At 49.2% G+C, this 12,349-nt stretch overlaps 1 protein-coding gene across 1 annotated transcript; it reads right to left on the reverse strand.

Moving 5' to 3' along the window:
* Window positions 1–3,722: 3,722 nt before the first annotated feature.
* On the reverse strand, window positions 3,723–9,924 carry LOC135879459 (vasotocin-neurophysin VT-like). The gene is made up of 3 exons (XM_065405445.1): window positions 9,790–9,924; window positions 4,902–5,103; window positions 3,723–3,886 (listed from the first exon to the last, which is right to left on the reverse strand). The coding sequence occupies exons 1-3, from the start codon at window positions 9,907–9,909 to the stop codon at window positions 3,723–3,725; spliced, it is 486 nt and encodes a 161-aa protein (XP_065261517.1). The 5' UTR covers window positions 9,910–9,924.
* Window positions 9,925–12,349: the final 2,425 nt, after the last annotated feature.

A 12,349-nucleotide genomic window follows, 5' to 3' on the forward strand; every position in this document is an offset into this window, starting at 1 on the left:
CCAGCCTGAATGACAGGAGGGTTTTACCCTGTATGAAAACCAGCCAGGGCCGCTCCTATCCAAGGGCGCATCGGCCAGCGAGTCGAGCGTCTGCGTCTTTGTGCTCATGCTTATTACCACGCACGGCAGGCGACCATCAGCAATAAGGGTGCTGCCTGTCATGGCTTCCATGGTGCATCACAGCCAGACTTCGCACAGCACCCAGTCAGGAAGAAATCCTAAGAGTAGCAGAGGACCCCCCTCTGCCATTCCCACCCCCAATCCCAGTCAACGAAGAACAGACTAGGCCAAGCACTGGAGAACGTACACAGCTGGTGTGAATTGGTGCAGGCTATTTACTTCAGTGAAGCTATGCCAGCTGAAGGCCTGGTCCGGAGGGGCTTGTAATGTAAGTTAAAGTCTTCATCATTGTTTCACCCAGTTGAATTTTCGACTTAAAAAGCCCCAAATTCATTCATTCGACCCATGTCCCTAAGGATCTGTCCATCCGTTCTAAGTACCGTCACCGCAGAGTCTGAGCCCCTCAGTGCAGAGGGCTCTGTACTCTGTAAATACGGTAAACGCGATTAGTGCCAACTGGACAGCAAGAAACCCAGAGCGTTAAATCAGCCGCCCACATCAGAGCACTGCCCTGTGCAAACCACCCCTATTGCTCTTCCTGGAGGATTCATAGATTCATAGATTCTAAGACTGGAAGGGACCTCGAGAGGTCATCGAGTCCAGTCCCCTGCCCTCATGGCAGGACCAAATACTGTCTAGGATGTCCTCTAGGCCAGCGGTTCTCACCTTTTTGGGCTCAGGACCCATTGGTAAATGTTGATGACCCTGTTGCCACCCAGTAAATAGTCTGGGGGTGGAGGCCCTGGAGTGGTTTTGTTTGGATCCTGCCTCCTGGGAGGGGGTTGGGCCCTGCCCAGCACTCACCCCGCAGTGGCAGCTCCTGTAGCCCCTGTGCTGTGGGGCTGGTTGGGCTTGGCTCTCCGCTCTGGGCATCACAGCCTCCGGGGGTGCAGCGCCGCTCAGGTTTGGCCCTGCACCCCTGACTGTACCAAATGTGTGTGAGTGGAGTTGTGACCTGGCTCATGGGGTGACAGGGCCACTCACTCAGATTTGGCCTATCCGGACTCCCGTTGTCATGACGGCTGGGCCAAACCTGAGTCGCGCTGGGGGCCAAACCTGAGTGGCGCTGGGACCCCACAGGCTGCAGTGCCTGGAGCAGGGAGCCAAGCCCAGCCAGCCTCATGGGGCAGGAGCCACAGGAGCTGTCACGTGACCCTTTGAAACATTCTGGTGACCCAATTTTGGGTCCGTGAAACCCTGCTCTAGGCAATAGAAGAGCATCAGCAACAGGCTGGCTGGTGCAATTAACTTACATCACTCGGGAAAGCTGTGTGACACCCGGTTAGCAGGGCTGGTGAACCTTAGTTCACATTGTGCTGAAGTCATTTGGGCCAGATCCTCAGCTGGTGTCAATCAACCTAGCTCCACTGCAGCGCTACACTGATTGACACCAGTGGAGTACCTGGCCCAATAGACGTTGTATTTGCTTATACCAGGATTGACCTTATGGCCCCTGGGCCAAACTCTGCCCAGCCAATGGGGTTGTTTGGATGCAAATATGAGCAGAATTGGACCCGGCAAAGCAATTACCTCTTCATAGGGGGTGTGTGAAGTTGCAGGGGTGTAAACCCAAAGTGATTTCAGTGGGGTTACTCCCAATTTACACAGGTGTAGCCTGGAGCAGAGTTTGGCCCTTAGGCTGTATCTTGCAGCAGAACACTCATTGCCAGTGTCAGGTTTCAGCATCTGGGGCTGATGCTGTCCTTATGGAGCTCACATGCAAGAGGGGAGAGGGTGGGAGCAGGGATCGAGTCCTGGCCCTCAGCAGGGTTCTGTGGCAGATGATCTGGAGAGGCAGAGAACGGCCAGTTCCCGTTCACCCTCTTGCATTGGGTTCATCCTCCCTCAAGGTCTGGTGGAATCGGAGCCCTTCCTGGCTTGCCCCTCACAGAGCTGGGAGGAGATTGTTAAGTCAATGTGAGAGTTTTGTCTGAGGTCTTGGGAGCTGGCCCTGTGGCTTCGAGCCTGCTGAACCTATCTGCTGATTATTAATATCTTCTCAAGAGCTAACTATGGGAGGAAAGCTGGTTTAATGGACAGGGCAGTAGCATGGGACACACAAGACCTGCGTTCAGTTCTTGGCTCTGCTGCAAATGACCCTTGGGCACGTCCCCAAATTAAACACTCTGCCTCCATCCAATGGAGATGATGCTTCTGCACCTTGCAGGAGAAAGGCCATGAGGTGTTCAGTTACTCCGGTGATGAGGGGCTGTATACGTAGAATCAGAAAAGGGGGTGGGGTAGGAATCTTATGGGGTAGTTTCCAAAGACAGTCTTTGGCACCAACTGGGGTTAAGATGTCTTTGTGTCCAACATCCAGTGGATAACATTTTAAAAAGTGTTTAAGTGAGTTAGGTACCTAAATCCCAGTTTCTAAAGTGACAGGCACTTCGGAACCCACGTCTCACTGAAAGTCAATGGGCCTTACCGTCACCGAAGGTTACGTCTACACAGCAAGCAGAAACCACTCTTGGAGCCCGAGCCTACAGGCTAGGACTTGTGCTATGGTGCTAATCACAGCTATGTAGATGTTTGGCTCAGGCTGGAGCCCCGGTTCTGAAGCCTACGAGGGGGTGAGGTTCAGCGCCCGAGCCTGAATATCTGCAGTGCAAGTCCTGTGAGCCCCAGCCTGTAGACCCGGGCTCCGAGACTTGCTGCCATGGGTTTCTGCTTGCCATGTAGACATACCCACAGGTGCTCAGAAACCCGGGGAGGGATAGCTCAGTGGTTTGAGCATTAGCCTGCTAAACCCAGGGTCATGATCTCAATCCTTGAAGGGGTCACCTAAGGATCTACAGCAAAATCAGTATTTGGTCCTGCCTAGTGAAGGCAGGGGGCTGGACTCAATGACCTTTCAGCATCCCTTCCAGTTCAATGAGATAGATATATCTCCATATATTTTTATTTAACCTTTGAAAACTTTACCCACGCCACTCTCTGCAGTTAGCCTGCCTTGAGGGGGTGCTTCCTTCAGACATCCCAAGCTGTGCAGGATTGTCCCCGGACAGAACTCCTATGGGAGTCTTCTGGGAAACTCACGTGCTGCCAGGAGTGAACCTCTAAGTCAGTGCTCCAGGAGGGGGCTAGTGGGAGCTGTGCTGCTGAAGGTTTGTACCCCATGAGGTCTGGTTTCTGACTGCATTGTACATCTGAACTATCTGCTGCCTCTCTTAGCTGGGGGAACTTGGCAAAGACTTTTGGAAGCTCTGAACAGTGATGGCACATGTGGTGCTCCTTCTCCCCTCCACTGAATGAGGCGGGGCTGCTGAACCATAAAGGGCCAGATTTCCGAGTGCTTGGCACCCCCCAGCTTCTCGAAAGAGCTCAGCTCTCGCTGTGACATTGATGGGCAGATCTTCAAATGAGCTCTACACCCAAAGTCCTGAGCTCTTTTCAAATCTAGCCCCTAGTGCCGAAGCCTTCAGTGCAAATGACGCAGGACGACGTTGAATAGCACAGTGCAATAAAAGACTTTATTGGCCACATATTTACAATGCGCTCAAAGGGCTGTTCCTTTACACCTTGTAATGATTTTCTGAGGTGCTGCGACATGTAAGCAACATACTCGCTGTTAGACTCATCTCTGATCTTGCTTCTTTCCCTCAGTAGAACGGGTGCTTCCCCTGTTGCTGCCTGTTTGCCAAATGCATCAGCTTGAGCAGGAAGTCACTCGCTGAGCCATCCAGCACAGTCAGGTTCTTCTCTGAGGGCTCTCGACTTCTGTCACTATCGTCATCCAGGCAAATGGTATCCATGGTGCAGCTCTCTTCGAAACAAGAAAAGAAAACCAAAGTGTTATCACTGATGTTACATGAAGCAGTGGGTTCCAGGGATTGGTGTCATAGGCTGTGATCCCATGCACTTTCTTAAACAGAAGGGACTTATTAAACAGAAAAGCTACAACTACAGCCACAAAAAGACTTCCACAGAGCTTCTGTTCCAGCTTTGTCTCCCTTGTTTACCAGGGACCACAACCTGTCTGGAACTCACTATAGCAAACAGAGACATCTAGTGGATGAATAACATATTGCTGGCAAATACATTAGAAATGGAGGTTAGGAGTGGGGGGGACCGGGAATTCCTGAGTTGTAATCCTATCTCTTACATTGACATGCTATGTAGACTTGGGCAAATCAAGTCACCTCTCTGTGCCTCAGTTTCCCCATTTGGAAGATCGGGATTATAGTAATACTTTTACAACCCTACCTTTGAGTCTGCCGGGCTCTTTAGTTAATGCTCGTAAAAAGCTTTGAAGCTATAAAGTGTTATATCAGCCATAGGCTTTTGTGTTGAGTCAAATCCTGAAATCCTTACTCATGCAAAATGCCCATTGAGGTCAGTTACTCAGTCCTTACTCATGCAACCCCCCCCCTTCCCCCGGGGGAAGTCAATAGCAGTTTGATTCATGACTGAGCAAAAACTAAAGCTGTCAGGCAGGTTTGGTCCATTACTGTTCCTTATATTTCCAGAAATGGTCCAATCCAAGAGTCAAGCAGTTGACATTCTGGATCATACCATCTCATTCATTATCCGGCTTCTGACGGTGGCCAATATCTGCCCATTCCCCAGCTCTACAGTGGGACTAACAACACTTTCCTGCATCACAGAGGTGTTATGAGGATAAGTCCATTAAAGATTGTGAGGGGCTCAGCTACTACAGAGATGGGGGCCAGTGAAGTATCCAGGAGAGGAGATGATCCCCTAGGCAAAGGCTGTTACTATTTGAGGTGCCTCCCCCTCCCATTGTATTTGTTCTGGGTATGGGGGTGCTCCTCTATTACCATCATTGCAGCAAATGCCGGGAGCGGCGCATTTCCCTCCTGAGCTGCAGGCTTTCCCGCCGGCCTCGCAAGGGGACGGCAGGTAGTTTTCTTCCACGCAGCGCAGGGTTTCGGAAGTGCCCATGTAGCAGCCGAGCTCCTCTCCACAGCAGATGTTGGGGCCAAAGCAGTGCCCTCTGTTCCCAGGGCCACAGGGTATGCACTGGGGAGACAGGAGACAGATCAGCAAGCCAGGGGCTGCACGGGGAGGGAAAGTTCATTTAGGGAACAGCTAAACCCCTCGTGCATGCTATGAGCACGGGGCCTGATCTCACCGGTGGGAATCAGAGGTGAGTCCATGGAGTAACCAGCCAGGAGAATTGGGTGCATGAATGGGAAGCTGTTATAACCAGTGAGCCAGGTCTGAAGGTTGTGGGCCAGGTCCTGCTCCCCACTGAAATAAATGGCAAAATTCCCATTGTGTTGAATGGCGGTTAATTCTTAGCTGATTTTTATGGGCCAAATCCTTCAGCAGGCGTTTAACCTGAGCTAGGAGGCAGGACTGGGTCTCTGAGATCAACCCTAAAACCAGCTGCATGGTCACACATTTTCCCTATCGCTCTCCACCTGCTGCAGACAAGGCCTCCATGCCACGAAAGAGCCCATAAGAGTGGGTGTGTCCCGGATGAACCGCACCCAGGTAATTACATCCTGCCTCCCTGAGCGCCCCCTGCAGCTTCAATTGGAGCTGATATTCTGCTTCAGGTGCTGTGCTTCACCCCTTCGTGTTTGTATCCCATGCCCATCATCTGGGCACCTACTCCGTTTACTAGATGGCTGCATTTCAGTGGTGGGTGAACTGAGTCATATATACACCTACCTCATCGGGTATTTATAAAACTGACAAATACTTTAAGTATAATATTCGTCCTCCCCTGAAGCAATATGCAGCTTTCTCAATGGAGGACGCATCCCTGCAAAGTTACCAATGTAGGGGACAATCATTTTCAGTTGCTAGATTAGCAGCTGGGATCAGAGCTTTCCATGGACAGTAGATGGAAGATGATGCTATAAGTTACCTTAGTTTTTTTTGAGCAAAAGGATGAGCCCATTCAGTCTCTCAAACCCTGGAAGTAAGTGCAGGGGTTTAAATGTTCTGTGGCTCCCAGTTCTTTAGCTAAGCGCTTGGCATTAGCAGTCATCGTTTTTGTCCAAAAACCAAGAGACAGAAACGGCCCATTGCATTGTCTGCTCTTTCCCTTGTTGGCAATGCAAGATTGTGCCCCCTTTTTGTTCAGTCTTGTTTTAAATGGCTCATACAATTTGGATCCCACCATATTATATGGAAGCCAATGTCATTCATAGATGGTGGTGGCTCGTTTGCAAAGATGCCTTCAAGCCTTAAAGGAATTAGAGCCAAGCTGTAGAATGAGGTTGCTTTCAGGGCTATATCAATTCTTCTCCCATGTTTAGAACTTCCTAGTCAATGGAATTTCCTCCCCTCTAGAATTTTCAATATGTTGGTTTATTGCATTACGGGGTAAAGAGGTACAAGTGCTCTTCTCAGTACAGCTCTGCTGAGACCACCAATGGAACAGAGCATTCAGTTCCGGGCACCTCATTAACAGAATGATATTAATTAATTAGAAGCAGTTCAAAGAAGAGCAGCAAAAAGTGATCAGGGGGCTGGAGGGACAGTCTTGCTAAGAAAGAGGGAAACGGTTAAATATGGGCAGGCTGGCTAAGCCGTGACTAAGGGTGGGAGGGTAGGCATGATTCTACAAACATTGAAAGTGGAACCAATCCTAGCACAGTGCGTTTTGTGTGTGTGTCCAGCCACTGGAGGATAACAACCTACTGCTATTAACAGTAACAGAGTTATCCCTTTAGCTCAAGTGCTAGAGATCAGTGTTGTAGTGCTGAAGGTCTGGGGGTCAACCTGGCTGATGACCTCTTGGGAGGGATGGGGATCATTCCATTCAAGCGGGTGGGAGGAATTACTTAGGATAGTACAAAGGGGGAAGAGCTAGAAGTGATGGGGGTCACATTAAGAAAGAACATAGGAATTGCCAGATTGGCTCAGACCCATGGTCCATCCAGCCCAGTGTCTGGTCTCTGACTATGGCCAGTATCAGATGCTTCAGAGGAAGGTGCAAGAGCCCCACAGTAGGCAGATGTGGGATAATCTGCCCCCTGCATTAGGGCTCCTTCTAGTCTCTACTAGAGATTGGCTTGCAATTGGCCTGCAGTATGTGGGTTAGTATCCCTTCCACACTGTACGTCATTAACTTTTTTAATACTGGATGTTCTTATTAGCCATATGAGAGAAGAGAGGACTTAAGATGAATAGCAAATAAAACCGCCTAACAGAAAGCTCACTTTGGCTCTGCAATGGCCTCCTAAGGGAAGGGGTAGCCTCTCCATCACTCAGGCGGATTTAGCCAGGAGAGAACGGCAGGCTGTGTTTAGTAGGGAACAAGCCTGTGTGGGCTGGGAGAGGTCACTGGTTGACTAGAGCACTGGACTGGGCCTCAGGAGTCCTGGATTCAGTTCCTGGCTCTGCTACTGGCCTGGTAGATAACTTTGAGTGGGTCACGTCACCTTTCTGTGCCTCAGTTTCCCCATCTGTGAAGTGGGGATAATGACACTGCCCTTTGTAAAGCACTTTGAGATCTGCTGATGACGAGCGATACATAAGAGACAGGCCTTAGTATTAACTCCTGTGCTCTATAATCCATTTAACTCCAGCTCACAGTTAGTGTAGGAAGGTTACTGCAGACCGTTACGTGAAGGGGCTATATTTTGCACCCTCTTTTCAGGATAAAAGGGAAAGGCTACATGCTGTGTATCTCTGTGTCAAAGGCCCCCTCACTTAATAACTGCCCACCAGCAGCGGGATCATGGCTACACACAAACCACAGGGGAAAGTAATTACTAAGGATAAGATTTTTGTCATGGAGGTCACAGATTTCATGACTTTCAGTGATCTCCAGGACATTTTCTGCTTCAGCCCCGTGCCTTGGGGTGGCGAGGGGCCCTGCGGCTGTCAGCCACTGCTGTAGGCAGTGGGGGCTGGTGCTGGTAGTCTTCCACCCCCGGTCCACTCCCCCTTCTTATTTTTAGTAAAAGTCACAGCTAGGTCGCAGGCTTCCGTGAATGTTTGTTTATTGCCCACGTCCTGTCCGTGAGTTTTACTAAAAATAACTGACACAACATCTTAACCTTAGTAATTACACTTAGAAGCCACATCAGTCTAAAGCCAGCCACAGTGAATCCTATTGAAATGGAAAATTAAATTGTGGTCTAGAGATGTTTGCATTCAAACATGACCTTTTCTTCTATTTGGTGACTGGGGACACTTTGAACTTTTGATCAGAAGGAACTGGTTTAAAAAGGCTCTGAATGGTCAGCACAGTGGCTCTGTCCATGGTGCTTAATTTGTTAGGTTCTTTAATGGCCCGAAAACTTTTGGGACCAAATTTCCATAGGTGGACAGGCTACCAGACATCAGAGACGTTGTCTAAAAATCAAGTCAGCCACAACAGGAAGAGACAATCACATTAACTTTGGTTATTTTAAATCCTCTTGATATAACCTGCATGTCTATAAATTGATATATAATGTCTCAGGTAACTAACTGCTGTGTTCAGATCTGCTCAAAATGTGGTAGAATCAAAATGAAATGGTGTAAAACACTTTGCTGTGACTGAAATGGTTTAAGTAAGTAATACAGTAGTGCCTCATGTAAATCAATGTGTGTTTAAAAGGCACTGGTGCTATTCCTTTTATGATAAAGCTTTTCTTTCTGAAATTACTCTAAATATATTATTGCTACTTCACATTTGCATTGAGGGTGACATCCAGACTGCATTGAAGTCAATGGCAAAACTCCTATTGACCAGTGTGGGGCCAGGATTTCACCCTAAGTACATCTGAAGGTCTGTAACTTAATTTTTTTTCATCTGTTCTCTTTGCACAAGAAATATAAGTACTGGGTTCTTGGGGACCAGATCCTTAGCTGGTGTTCTCATTGCTCTATTGAAGATGATTTATACCAGCTGAGGAGTTGGCTCTTCAAATGGGCTTCAGATGTCCTCTCTCTGCTAGTGCATTAGTGAGGCTGTTACAACTAGCAACAGAGCAAACATTCTGTTCTTTAATCACAAGCCAAAAGAACTATTAAAGTTTGTGGAGCAAGATTGCATTAAAAGGGTATTAGGTGGCAGAAGGAAATCACGAATGTCAGCTATTCCTCTTTAGGAGGTGCAGCCCCTGTTTTAGTGGGGTGACAATCATTTTACCACTTCCCTCCCATCCCCCACAGTTTCCCAGTCCAAAGAATTTCAGTCGATTTAAGGACTGGCTCCCTATTTTTCTCCCTCGCCTTTCTCTCTGCTGCTTCCAATTAGGGGCCAAGGGGTGGGGCGGGGGACTTAAAGACACCTTTCCTAAATCTAAATAAAGATTTCCCCCACCCCCTTTGTCTCCTAAGAAGCATCAATGCAAAGCTCCTTCGCTCAAAGCAATGTAACTTCATTTCTGTAAAGAAAGCAAGCTGGAGCAAGAACTAGAAGCTTTAAAAAATGCCTATCTGAGCTTCAGGCCAATGAGCTGAATCTAGCTGCCAGCCAGTGAGGAGTTTGCCCCTGTCTCTCTCACACCCAGAACTCAAGTAGAGTTTGCCTAACACACCCAGGACTGGAAGACAGACAGTTCCTCGTGCCCAGAGAATTGAAGTACAATGTCACACACCCAGGACTGGAAGACAGTCCCTTGTGCCCAGAGTATTGAAGTACAATCTCGCTCTCTCTCGCACGCACACACACACACTTTATATGGGAACACAGTTCACCACACCGTGAGGAATTATCTCCCCCCCCACGCACATTGCAAGCAGCCCCTCTCGTACCTGTCTGATCTCTGTGTCGGGCAAGGCTCTTTTTCCTCCTCGAGGGCAGTTCTGGATGTAGCAGGCTGAAGACATGGCGAGAAGACAGAGGAAGTGGACTGGAAGAGAGGTTTTGGGCATCTTGAAGGGGGCTGCCAGGATCTCACACGCACAGAGAGAAGCTTTGTTTGCTTTCCAGCCTCCTGTTTGCATCTGGCTCCTTTCTGGACCAGCTGCCTACTTATACCCCTCCCGGTGCCGACGTAACGCCTTTCTTGGCCTTTGTCACCACTGCCAGGGGGAGGGGGCTTTTTTTTTTTTTTAAACCTCTTTCCCAAACTAGACTCAAAGCAAATACTGTAATTGAGGTGATTCAGTGCAGAGGCACAAACAGCCAGCCCGGGCTCAACAGCTCCTCTGAGCCTTAGCTGGGTGCTGATGAATAATTCTTCCTTCCAGCCCAATGCGAAATCCCAGCAGGAAAACTGTGGACACGTTGCGGGGGAAGGATAGCTCGGGGGGGGGGGGGCTGGGTCTGATTCTGATCTCACTCAGCCCTGTGCCAGTCCAGAGTGACTTCACTGATGTCAATGGAGCCTCCCGTGAACACAAGGAGAACCAGACCCAGCCATTGCCTCCGGTTTGGCACGTGGGGCCAAATCTACAACCGGTGTAACTGAAATCGTCAGCCCTGTGTCGATTTATACCAGCTGAGCATCCAGCTCACACAGCTTATTGACTCCTAAGGGTAAAAGGCCTTTTCCTCCTTGGGTTGCACCACTTGGGGCAATCCTGTGCTGACCCCGTCTAGAAACCTGGGGGCAGACAGCAGAAGCAGAGGGCAGTTGAGGCTCCAGATATAAAAAGTGTTTTGGGATGTGCTTGCTGGAGTCGTTTATGGGTTCTGCTTATTGAGGGCTTAGTCCTGCTGCCCCTTACTCAGGTGAGTAAGCCTCGCCCACATAACCCAGATTGGGGCTTCACTTTGTGAGCGCTTCCAGGCTGGTTCGCTAGTGTGGGGCTGCTTCTGACTGCCACTCATGCAAGCTCAGAATCAGGCTCTCTGGGTTTGATTCACCAGCTTCACCGTGCACAGCCGTTCACCCCTGTGCCCAGCGAGGGCTCAACGCCAACACTTTGCCCTCCTATTGCACAGGTGTAAAGGCTGGAGCAAGGTGCAAGGCAGTGGAGAATCAGGCCCATTGCTGTCACACCTGCCTCCAAAGCCCCTGCCACACCACTGGTGCTGTATAAATAGTTAGGTGACTATCAAAGGCATCCACAATTGAGGTTAAACTTGAGCCACATGATGTTAACCCTGGCATGAAGCTGTCCCTTTTATCTAACAATGCTTGCTCGCGCGAGCTTATATTAATGATTGCTAGACTGGGGCTCCATTGTGCTAGGTGCAGTACAAACATAGTGAGAGACAGGCCCTGCATCCAAGAGGTTACAAGCCAAATAAACAAGACAGAAAGAAACAGACACACAACAGAGTCAGGAATAGGATCTAGCTTGCTTGAGTCCCATTCCAGTGCGCTTAACTACCAGACCGGACTGTTCTCCTGCAGCGTTTCCGCTGTGCAGGGAACATTTACCACACTGCACCAAGATGTGTGCCTTTTGTTTCTGCCTGCCGGTTTAGTTGTAGCAAGGTGAGGAGGGAGAAGCCACAGCGATTACCTCTCTGGGGTAAATCCCCAAATCATTAGTCAGGAAAAACTACCATTGACTTATATGAATAAGGCACTTAATAGTTTGTGTTCTGGCCACTATCGCTAAAGGCTGAGTAACTTCCCAGCCCCAAATAATGTATTGTTCTGCTACCGGCCACTGTGGGAAAGAGGATACTGAATTAGAGAGACCTCAGCCTCCATATTGCAATTCCGTGTCTAGTTGGCCCTCTCCTCGTGTACATTTTGCTATGGTTTGCATTATTGCTTGCTTGCTCTTTGTGTCTATAGCTATATAATTACACACAATGTTGAGGACATTAATGTTGCAAAGTCAAGCACTCCAAAGTTAGGAAATGCCAAAATTAAGGTTCCCATCCCCTCCAACTTGTCTCTGCCCCAGTCATGTCTCTTCCCTACCACTGGCTTCCTGTCCCGCTCCCAGTCTCCTTTCCCAGCCATCAGTCCTAGTTTCCCTCCCCTCCTCAGCTCCCAGGCTCCCCATGTCCTCCTCCCTGTCAACCGCCACTCCCGTTCTCCCGCTATGGTTCTCATGAGGCTGCTCTCTCCCCATGCAGGTTTGGCTCCTGGTCCCTCTGCACTGGAATCAGACAGCTTCCTCCTCCACAGTGCCTGGGCCCAGCAGAGAGAGCATCGTGGGCACCGGCCAGACAGTCCCCTTGCTTTCAGTTCAGATGCCTGAAGTGGGAAGCCTGGCAGACATGGAGCATGGAAAGTTTCAGCCCAAACAGTAAAAGTTTGGCAAAGTTCTAAGCAACTGAAAACAGAGTCTTACCATGGGAAGTGTTGGGCAATCTTAATAATAGGGGATGCTCGTAATAAATATATTCTTATCCTCCAGCTTCAAACCCCAGGAGATTCATAAATAAATCACTAGCCACCCAGGG

This window comes from Emys orbicularis, chromosome 5, assembly GCF_028017835.1.
Source record: "Emys orbicularis isolate rEmyOrb1 chromosome 5, rEmyOrb1.hap1, whole genome shotgun sequence".
Taxonomy (NCBI): Eukaryota; Metazoa; Chordata; order Testudines; family Emydidae; genus Emys; species Emys orbicularis.